This window comes from Columba livia, chromosome W (genome assembly GCF_036013475.1).
Source record: "Columba livia isolate bColLiv1 breed racing homer chromosome W, bColLiv1.pat.W.v2, whole genome shotgun sequence".
Lineage (NCBI taxonomy): Eukaryota > Metazoa > Chordata > Aves > Columbiformes > Columbidae > Columba > Columba livia.
This window is the reverse complement of record NC_088641.1, coordinates 13659879-13671513: the sequence shown is the minus strand read 5'-3', so window position 1 is coordinate 13671513 and position 11635 is coordinate 13659879. Positions and strand designations below refer to the sequence as shown.

Genomic DNA, 11635 nt, shown 5'->3' with positions numbered 1-11635 from the left:
AAAGAAGAATAAATAGCAATTCACTGAAGTCTTTACTCAGGCAAATTATTTCCATTCTAAGAATCTTATTTAAACTGTTGTAATCACATAATAGAGAATAAAGTCATTTTTGAAAGTGGCTTGAAATTCTATTTCTTCAGTGGTAAAGATGCGAGAACCAATGATTGTTGTTCAAGTATGACCCAGAATGCTGAAAAGCAACATGTAGGCATCTTTCTGTTATTCCTATCATCACTTAGGCAAACAAAAACACAAAAAAATTTCCTGCTCTTGCAGTACTACTGCAATCATGCAAAACACTTAAGAAATTAAAGAGCTTACAAATTCTGACTATTACAGATTATTATTTCTTTTCCCCCATGTTTCTGTTATACACAAGCCAAAAAATCTTTAGTAATGTCAAATAACTGTTTTCAATGTACTGAACCTGAAATGTTTTGAACTTACTGTCTATAGTAAAAATATTCAGGAAATGTTAATATTAGGTTCATGCAAAAGGAATTGCGGTTTTTGCATTGTTAAAATTTGCTGTTTGATATTGGATACATTCTTAAATAAATGTGGTTATGTTATACATCAGTTTAATGCACTTTTCTTGCTTTATGTTTTTTTGCTACTGACTTATATTTATTTTAGACTATGGAAATGATGTTAGACAAAAAGCAAATTCGAGTGATTTTCTTATTCAAGTTCAAAATGGGTCATAAAGCAGCAGAGACAACTCACAACATCAGCAATGCATTTGGCCCAGGAACTGCTAACGAACGCACAGTGCAGTGGCGGTTCAAGAAGTTTTGCAAAGGAGACGAGAGCCTTGAAGATGAGGAGCGTAGTGGCCGGCCATCAGAAGTTGACAAGGAACAACTGAGAGCTATCGTCGAAGCTGACCCTCTCACAACTACACGAGAAGTTGCCGAAGAACTCAACGTTGACCATTCCACGGTTGTTTGGCATTTGATGCAACTTGGAAAGGAGAAAAAGCTCGATAAGTGGGTGCCTCATGAGCTGGCCAAAAATCAAGAAAATTGTCAGTTTGAAGTGTTGTCTTGTCTTGTTCTGCGCAACAACAATGAACCATTTCTCAATCGGATTGTGACGTGCAAGGAAAAGTGGATTGTATACGACAACCTGTGATGACCAGCTCAGTGGTTGGACCGAGAAGAACCTCCAAAGCACTTCCCAAAGCCAAACGTGCACCAAAAAAGATCATGGTCGCTGTTTGGTGGTCTGCTGCCGGTCTGATCGACGCCAGCTTTCGAAATCCCGGCGAAACCATTACATCTCAGAAGTATGCTCAGGAAATCGATGAGATGCACCAAAAACTGTAACGCCTGTAGACAGCACTGGTCAACAGAAAGGGCCCAATTCTTCTCCATGACCAATGTCTGACCACACGTTGCACAACCAACGCTTCCAATGTTGAATGCATTGGGCTACGAAGATTTGCCTCATCTGCCACATTCACCTGACCTCTCGCCAACCGACTGCCACACCGCATTCCCCATAATTAGAAGAAGGAAGCACAATAATTCCTCCATCTCTGATATCCTGCTCGACTACGCCAAAATTGTCACGGAGGCAACCCACAGGTCAATTTAAGGGACAACAAGGTCCAAAAACAACTTTTATTGAACCGGTGAAAAACAGGGTTTTAGCACTCCAAAAGTGACTTAAATACAGGTTCGAATATCAGTTGAGGAAAATTATTGAGACAGCAACTAATACAACAGGCGGTCCACAATGTGCATGCACGTGGCTTCACCCAAAACAATGCTGGAGCCGTCCCCGAGTCCCGGAGGAGTACACACTTGCCTAAACATGGTGCGGGATTATTTTTAAAGAGATACACGTACTCGTAGTGAGTACGGAAAGTGTGCACTCGCGATTCCGCGAGAGTAAATTTATAATACGCTCGCAGTCCTGCGAGAGTTATTTCACACGTGCAAATGTGCACGGAATCCTACACGTGCTTATGTGGAAGCACGGGAGGAAAATACGCTCGCGATTGTGCGAGGGGCTCTCGGCGGCCACTCGCGATTGTGCGAGGGAATAAAGTACTTGTGCAAATGTGCACGGAAAGAAAATACACCCGCGATTGTGCGAGGATTAATTTTACACGTGTTCATATGGAGCATGGAAAGTTATACGTGCATATGTGCACGAAAAGTATAAATATACTCGCAATCCTGCGAGAAGTTTTACTTACACACGTGGCGGCAAGGCAAGCGGAGTCTCCATCCCGGGGAGGGGGGCTCTGGGCGGCAGCATCTTGCTCGTGCTCCGAGAGACCCGCGGCAATGGGCAGAGTCTCGACGAGAGTCCCGTTTTTATACTGGCTGATCAGATCTGACTGTAGGCACTCTAGAAGCTTCTCTGCACCCCCACACTGTCTGTGGGTGCCCCTGAAGCCTCCAAACATCCCCCACACTGGGCGCGGCTCAGTGTGCCTTGGCACTCCCTTCTTCTAATGTCCCAGGAGCCAGGGTGCTCTGGGCCAAACAAAAGAAGCTGTTAGCCTCAAGTAGCAGAGAAGGGGGAGATGTGCCATACTGAAGGAGGGAGGGGGGGTTGCATTCTGCCACAACATCTATACAATATTTATCATAAGAAAATTTTGGGAGAACAAGAAACTCAAATATATTTCAGAAAAGCTAAATGTCAAGGAACGAAGATGCTATAGTATACAGTTACGGAAAAAAAATACTGTATTTTTAACCAGCAAGATTTTTGAGGAGCAGTATTTATGCTTTAGTTTTTTCAACAAAATAAACAAAAAAGAAATCCTATTTTTGTCCCCAAACAATAGATAATACATGTATTTAAATGACACTTTAATGGCAAATATGATCTTTATTTTTGTAAAGACTGTGAATTAAATAAACATATCTAACCACCCCGGCATGATAAATAAGGAATCCAGCAATAGACTTCGGCTTAGACCAGAACTCCTCCCCCTGCGCCCCCAAAAAACAAAACAAAAAACAGAAACAAACAAATCACAAAACAAAAACAAACAACCCCCCCCCAACAAAAATACAAAAAAAAAAAAGAAAACAAAACCCAACCAAACAAAAAACAAAACCAAAAACCCCAATCACAACACCAAACCAAACCACAAAGAAACACCACCACAAAAGCAGCTTTAGAATAAGATTGATCTGGTTGAACTCTCTTGCATTTTAGATGTTATCTTCAACATCAACTTTGCCCAAATAATTATTCTGTTCCTTTCTTTCCTGCAGTATGGCTACTGTGAAAAAGCTTGAGTGAAAGTTACAGTAAAATCCCTGTAACTAGATAAATAATGACCCTCAGTGCAATTACTAATTGCATGGAAATATTTGTTTTGATTGATACAACTCAAAATATTCTGGGAAAATAAAAGCCAGAAAAAAAAAAAAAAAAAAAAAAAAAAAAAAACCTGGGTTCTTATCAAACCAAAACACATTGTTTTTCAAGATCTCTACTAAACTAACAAATTGGACAGGAACATATGACTTTAGTTGTCTATGTCCGAAGAGAGACTGTATCTACAAAACTATGAAGGTCTAAATTAGCCATTAAATATCTACAACAGGCCATTTTAATTTCCTTTACTTGTGACAGTCTCTCCAAAACTTATTTACTTTGTTGTTTTCTTAAACAGAGGTAGGTAATTTGTAGACCTTTTTAAAATACTGTGCACACTTCATTAGTTTAATGATGTGATGCAAGATAACCATGTACAGAGCTCCAAAAACAATAGTACATATAATAAATTATTTGGACATTATTTTTTTCATGTGGGTTAACAAGTCTTTGTTTTCTCCTATTATTTCATTATTTTGTGAAGAATGTTTAACAAAGGAAGGGGCATTAGGTTGAGTAATCTGAAAGTCTTTTGCATCTTACAAAAAGCTTGAAGTCTAGCAATGTCTTCATATGCAGCCCTTTTGCCCCTTCTTAAAGTTTTTGCAAATCGTGCAGTCAGTTTTGACTGATAGCCAGCATAAAGTCTTTTTTCCACTTTCAAACTTAAAGTGTTTCACAATCATGTGGCAGTACAGTTAAAAATTACAGTTCATATACCTTGAAAATCAAGAGTCTGAATAAAAAGTAAACGGCCCTTATAGTTTCATCATCCTATAGATGTCAGGACAGTGCCACTTAGTGAAAAAAAGCGAGTTTAAGGTTTCTGCAGCTTTCTTGCAGCTTTCTTTTACTAGTGAATGCTTAGAATACACAGGTTCTCAAGATGTTTTCCTTTTCTCCTCTCCCATTTATGCATTCAATTAAATCACATAATTTTGGCAAAGTTAAAAGGGTTTCTGTCTTGTTTTTGCCTTCAGCTTCATGTTAGTGGCACATACTTCTGGACTCAAACACTATAATGCATAGTAGAAATCAACAATTAAAACAAGAACAGTAATGGAATATATTGCAAGTGGGAACAACTATGACATTGAAAAAGGAAATGTTTTTGTAAACACTGTCACATTGCAATGCTGTGTTAGGTGTTTCATTTAAGGCTTGCATTAGCATGCTGAATATATATTTTCTTCAGAATATGCTCAAATGACCTAAACATTGCCACATGTTCAACTCAGTTAAAATATACCAGAAGGCCAGTGGCACATACACTTGAATTTTGCAATCACAATATATCTATAAAGCATGAGTAAACTTTTGTTTTGTTTCTATACAAAGCTTAAAACCCCATTTCCCCCCCCAATATCCTATAACAAAACAAACCCCAAACCTTCATTAGACACCACTGTTTTTTTGGTGTATGTTTGTTGTTTGTTTGGTTTTTCTTTGTTTCTGTTTTTTGTGGTTTTTTTGTTTTTTGTTTTTTGTTTTTTTTTCTCTCTTTCCCTACAGTTCTATTTATATCACTAAATCCAAGGCAGCCAATGTATTCCCAGGTTAAAAGAAGGGGTATTATCATGCACTCAACAGTGGAAAAAGAAGATTTGTTATGTGATTTGTTATGTTTATAAGGAAGATCAAGACCAATACTTTAATGAAATATATAACAAGAATAACTGTTCTGATCACGTATTTAGAATGCCAGTGTCAATTTTTATAACCTAAAACTATCTGCTTTAGCTTTAATAAATAAAATTATTTAGCTCTTCAAAGTTGTTAACACTAGCAACGTTGTTGTTGTTAGATCTAAGGTTTCTGTAATTTCTGAAATAATGTTTAACTGATCTGATGTTCTGTATGTTTTCATGATATTTTTAGGGAAATACCATATACACATTAATGCTTATGTTCAATAGTTTGAAATGTCTCTAAACTCACTTTGCTAATAAAGGCTATTAGAAAGGCAAAAATAATTGAAACTGAATCTGCCAAATACAAATTCATATTTAAGAGCTTATGTTCCAATCCTAGATATAATGGCATAAATTTTTTCAACAAAAAAAATGGTTTCTACATCTCTATAACGCCCTGACAAGATTTAAGCACTGTTTTGATTGTTAATGTCCTCTGCATGTCTCCAATTTACTTTTGCTCAGGAATATACAAATGATTTTATACAGCGTGATGCTAGTACCCCTCTGTACTATACGATTTTTTGCTTTTAAAATAAAACAAACAAATCCCTAGTCAGAAATAAACTGACAAAATTTACATTCTTCTCTTTAAAAAGTAAATAAAATAACATTATTTAAAATGCAAATTAGCTGTAAGACATACGATACAATTACATAGATAAATATCAACATGGCACATTCAACTTGTCAAAAATTAATGATTACAAAGTCAATATGGATGCTGCCATATATATATGTATGTACAATGATTATAGCATTCATAATAGCACTATACCTAAAATCAGTATTCAATTATAAGGAGCAAAAAATAGCAACTGTTCTTGTTATTGTTGTATTCAAATTGGGAGAGTTAAGAAGCAAAAACATCTCATTAGTATTTATTGTTAACTTTGTTACTCAACTAATAAGTCATTCTTTTTTGACCTTTCCTGTGCTGCTGAGAGGCAGCAATTTCTGTGCTATGTGCACTCTAGTGCTACTTGACATTGTAGATAATCAATCCAATTATGTTTGACCTCTGAGTTCTCTGTAGCTTACTAGCAATCATGCATGTGATCAAAAAAACCTTTCAACCTAAGCTGCTCATCGATGTGTACTACATTTTTGTTGTTAAAAATTTGCAGGTTTAAATTCCAAGAGTGATTTTCTGACTGTTTCATTTAAGTTAATAAATCTTTCTAAAGAACATTGAGAGGCTTTTTGCATGAAGCCTATCAAATGTCTGTGAATTGGTTAAGAAGCAACCTTATCAAAAAAGTTCCTGAATGTGATCACTCATCAATAATTTCATGCTGTAAAAAGGTTGTGTTGTGGGCAGTGACACTAAAAGAAACAGACAGACCCAGTCTGTATTAATACATGTCTCTATGGCTGTTATCACCACCACAATTTTGGGTTTTATGATAATGGAATGGCCTACACGGCACCAAATTTACTGGCATTGGATAGGGTTCACCTTTCTCAAAGGGGGAGGACAGTCTTTGCTCATGAGCTAGGGGCCTTATTGACAGAGCTAGACATGATGGGGGAGGGGAACAATATCAGATTCACCCATGACAAGCTGTGGGATGAGACGCCAAGGTTAGAAGGACAATGTGCTAGTGAGGCCCCTTGACCAGTGGACCTGAGACGTGTTAGCCACAATGGAGCAAACTCAAATTCTTATGGAGATGAACCAGGGGCTCCTGAGGTAATAGAAGCCAACAGGAAAACACCAGTGAAATACTTCAGAGGAAGTTTGGAGAAGAGGAGACTGAGGGGTGACCTTATTAATGCTTATAAATATATAAAGGGTGAGTGCCACGAGGACAGAGCCAGGCTCTTCTCGGTGGCAAACAATGATAGAACAAGGGGTAATGGGATCAAGCTGGAACACAAGAGGTTCCACTTTGAGAAAAAACTTCTTCTCAGTGAGAGTGACAGCACTGGAACAGGCTGCCCAGGGGGGTTGTGGAGTCTCCTTCTCTGGAGACATTCAAACCCGCCTGGACATGTTCCTGTGCGACCTCACCTAGGTGTTCCTGCTCCAGCAGGGGGATTGGACTAGATGATCTTTTGAGGTCCCTTCCAATCCCAAACATACTGTGATACTGTGAATTAAGGGGAGTTCCTCTAAGAAGGTGACGCAGCTGACAGCCCAGCTGAAGTGCCTCTACACCAATGCACGCAGCATGGGCAACAAACAGGATGAGTTGGAAGCCACCGTGCTGCTAGAAGGCTACGACCTAGTGGCTATTACTGAAACTTGGTGGGACAGATCCCATGACTGGAGTGCGGTGATTGATGGCTGCAGGCTGTTCAGAAAGGGCAGGTAAGGAAGGAAGAGTGGAGGGGTTGTCCTCTTCATCGAGGTAGATAGAGCGTGAAGAATAGCCACAAGCAGGTTGAAAGCATATGGGTAAGAATCAGAGACCGAGGCAACAAAGGAAACCTTGTGGTTAGTGTCTGCTACAGGCCACCCAATCAGGGGGAGACTATTGATGAAGCCTTATTACTCCAGCTACAGGAGGCATCGCGCTCACAGGCTCTCGTCTTGATGGGGGACTTGAACCACCCCAACATCTACTGCAAAAGAAGCATGGTGAGCAGTAAGCAATTCGGGAGACTCCTGGAGTGCATTGAGCATAACTTCCTAAGCCAGGTAATAGGCAGCCCTACCAGGGAGGATGCGATACTGGACCTGATGGTCACCAATGCAAGTGAGCTAATTGGTGACGCCAAGATTGGAGGCAGCCTGGGCTGAAGTGATTATGTGCCTGTGGCGTTCGCAGTCCTGAGGGATGTGGGGCAGGCGAAGTGTCAAGTTGGGACCCTAAATTTTAGGAAAGCCAACTTCCAGCTCTTTAAGGAGTTAGTCAACAGGATCCCCTGGGAAACTGCCCTCAGGGATGAGGGAGCAGAACAGAGCAGGAAGATCTTTAAGGACATTTGCCATACAGCACAAGAGCTCTCAGTCCCCAAGTGTAAGAAACTGGGTAAGGAAGGCAAGAGGCTGACATGGCGAGAAAAGCCCTGCTAGTAAAACTAAAGGGCAAGAAGGAAATCCACAGGCAGTGGAAGCAGGGACGGGTACCCTGGGAAGAGTATAAAGACACTGCCAGGTTGTACAGAGATGGGGTCAGGAAGGCCAAGGTGCAGCTAGAGCTGAATTTGGCAAGGGATGAAAAGAATAACAAGAAGGGCTTCTACAGTTATGACAACTAGAAAAGGAAGGACAAAGAAAGCATGCCCCCCCGATGACCAAGACTGGCAAAGTGGTAACAACAGACAAAGAGAAGGTTGAGGTACTCAACAACTTCTTTGCCTCAGTCTTCTCTGGCAACCTCCCTTCACAGAGCTCTTGAGTGAATGAACTGCAAGACAGAGACTAGGGGAACAAAGTGGCTCCCACTGAATGTGAGGACCATGTTTGTGACCACTTGAGGAACCTGAACGTACATAAATCTATGGGACCTGATGAGATGCATCCCAGAGTCCTGAGGGAATTGGCTGCTGTAGTTGCCAAGTCGCTCTCCATGATATTTGTGAAGTCATGGCAGTCAGGTGAAGGCCTTGGTGACTGGGTAAAGGGAAACAGCCTCACCTCTGTGCTTGGGAAGATCATGGAACAGATCCTCCCAGAAGCTGTGCTAAGGCACATGGAGGACAGGGAGGTGATTCCAGACAGCCAGCATGGCTTCACCAAGGGCAAGAGCTGCCTGACCAACTTAGTAGCCTTCTACTCTGGAGTAACTACATCACTGGACAAAGGAAGGGCTACAAATTTCTGGACTCCTGTAAAGCCTTTGAAACAGTTCCCCACAACATCCTTCTCTCTAATTTGGAGAGATATGGATTTGATGGGTGGACTGTTCGGTGGATAAGGAACTGGCTGGATGGTCGCACCCAGAGTGTAGTGGTCAATGGCACAATGTCTGGACAGACACCAGTAACAAGTGGTGTCCCTCAGGGGTCCATACTGAGACCAGTACTGTTTAATATCTTCATCAATTATGTAGACACAGGGATCGAGTGCACCCTCTGTAAGTTTGTGGATTACACCAAACTGAGTGGTGTAGCTGACACGCCTGAGGGACAAGATGCCATTCAGAGGGACCTGGACAAGCTTGAGAATCGGGCCCATGGGAACCTCATGAGGTTCAACAAGGCCAAGTGCAAGGTCCTGTGCCCGGGTCAGGGCAACCCCCGGTATCAGTACAGTCTGGGGAAAGAAGGGATTGAGAGTAGCCCTGCACAGAATGACTTGGGGATACTGATGGATGAAAGCCTGGACATGAGGGAGGTGATTCTGTCCCTCCACTCTGCTCTGGTGAGACCCCACCTGGAGTACTGACTCCAGCTCTGGAGCCCTCAGTACAGGAAAGAACTGGACCTGCTGGAGAGGGTCCAGAGGAGGACCACCAAGATGATCAGAGGGCTGGAACACCTCTCCTATGAGGACAGGCTGACAGAGTTGGGGTTGTTCAGCCTGGAGAAGAGAAGCTCCGGGGAGACTTTATTGCAGTCTTTCAGTATTTAAAAGGGGCCTACAAGAAGGATGGGGACAGACTTTTTAGCAGGGCCTGTTACGATAAGACAAGGGGTAATGGTTTTAAACTAAAGGAGGAGAGATTCAGGCTAGACACGAGGAAGAAATTTTTTACAATGAGGGTGGCAAAATACTGGAACAGGTTGCCCAGAGAGTTGGTAGATGCCCATCCCCTGGAGACTTTCAAGGTCAGGCTAGACGGGGCTCTGAGCAACCTGATCTAGTTGAGGATACATTGCAGAGGGTTTGACTAGATGAGCTTTGAAGGTCCCTTCCAACCCAAACGTTTTTATGATTCTATGATATTATTACAGAAAACATTGTATGCTATCTCCTGCCATCTCTGACATAAGGAGAGAGCTGAACTGTCTTCTTTACATGTATACCTAGTAGCATATTCTCTCACACTGTTGTTTTTGATATTAGAAAATGGAATACTTTTTTAAAAAGGGAACATATGACTGAAACTATGCTGGTTTATCATTTGCAGTTGACTCAGTCAGGTCAGTTCCCAATCCATCAGTTTGGCATTTCAATCAGTATCTTATGGTTCAAAAGTATTGATTTTATAAAAAGCCAGATTTGGCAAGACATTTTTTCTACTGCGGAAAAACACACTTTAAAAAAGCTCTAAATTAAGAAAAAATGCACACCTAAAAAAAAAATCCCTCATCCACCACTGTTTCAGGCTGTAGCCACTCGGAAAATGTAATGTCCATGACATTTCTGTTTGGCATTTGTGAATACAGAAAAGATAAAATAATGGCACATGGCAATTAAAAAAAATATTCTATCATATTCCATGAACATCCCAGGTTTGTCTTTAATTATTTCATTACTGTCTTCTATGAATCTTTCTGAACTGTGAAAATATGGTTAAATTCTAAATCCATACACAAATATTACTATTTTGCAACCCCAATATTCTAACCTCAGAAGTGAAGACAGAATGAAAACACCCATGTCAAGAATCTAAAAATCACTCTATCAGTGCTTTTGATCCTTTAGAGAAAGTACATTCTGTAAAATTGTGATGACTGATAACTTCAGTTCTGATGATAACATTTTTCCTGACCAAATCACTCAACAGAAAATATTATACCAAGGAATGCAACTGAGAAAATGTCCACTGTATCTTTAAAAACATAAGGGAATGGGAGGAAGGAGGAGAGAGAAAGAGGAATCCAGATTGATTTTGCTTCAGTAGCAAAAAACTTATCTTTTGTGAGTATGTGACTAAAAATTTAAACCCCACTGAGTCACAAGGTTTTGACTACAAAATAAGGAAATGTACTGTGAATGTACTTCAGCATCTTTTGTTTTTTCTCCATACAGTTTAAATAAAATCACAATATTAACTAAAAACTCTGTGGACATTCACAGAGTCAAAGCCAGCAATAAATTAGTATTATGCATTTTTTTTCACAGATGATACAGTCCCTCTTGTGTATCTTCAATCATGTGAAGGTGGTCTTGGAGGGCCTCCTAGGCACAGTTAGACCAGATTGTACTCCTTCAGGTTTAACTGTAGGATTGTGTCCTTGACAGCAGCAAAGACGAAGCGTATATTCTCTGTGTCTGTAGCACATGTGAAGTGGGAGTAGATAATTTTTTCACTATCTGGATTCAGGTCTACAAACATCTTCAAGATGAACTCTCGTGCTGCTTGTGCATCCCGTTGCGGTCCTGATAATTAAGAAGAGATAGTCAGTTTTTCCTAAAGTCAGTTCAATATTTGAGCTTCTTTAGGAGGGGAACCTTAGGAGTAGAAAACAGAAGAAAGACTCAGTCTGTGATCCTCGTACAAAAGAAGAAGGAAATTTTTTTACTAATAAATACCACTATACACTATTTATTCTCAGTAGGAACCATTAAAAATAAAAATAGAAGGAAATTCTGAGGTTGAACAGCAAGACCTGTTCTTTTCTAATTGACTAATTGGTGGTTTTGAGTGCACAGGAACAGGCTATACCAGTGTGCCGAAAGGCTAGCCAGCGGGGAAGACAACCGGCTTGGCTAAACAGGGAGATTCTGAATGAAATCAGAAATAAAAAGAGACTTTACC

The 11635-nt window shown here is 40.4% G+C and overlaps 1 protein-coding gene across 12 annotated transcripts in view; it reads right to left on the bottom strand.

The window, feature by feature from the left end:
* Positions 1–2830: 2830 nt before the first annotated feature.
* LOC135577129 (guanine nucleotide-binding protein G(q) subunit alpha-like) overlaps positions 2831–11635 on the bottom strand; it is a 149921-nt gene continuing 141116 nt past the window's right edge. For all 12 annotated transcript variants that reach the window (XM_065044872.1, XM_065044881.1, XM_065044878.1 and 9 more), the window contains one exon: positions 2831–11256. In XM_065044872.1, the coding sequence (XP_064900944.1) occupies positions 11066–11256 (191 nt within the window). In that variant the 3' untranslated portion in view covers positions 2831–11065. The remainder of the gene's footprint in view (positions 11257–11635) is intronic.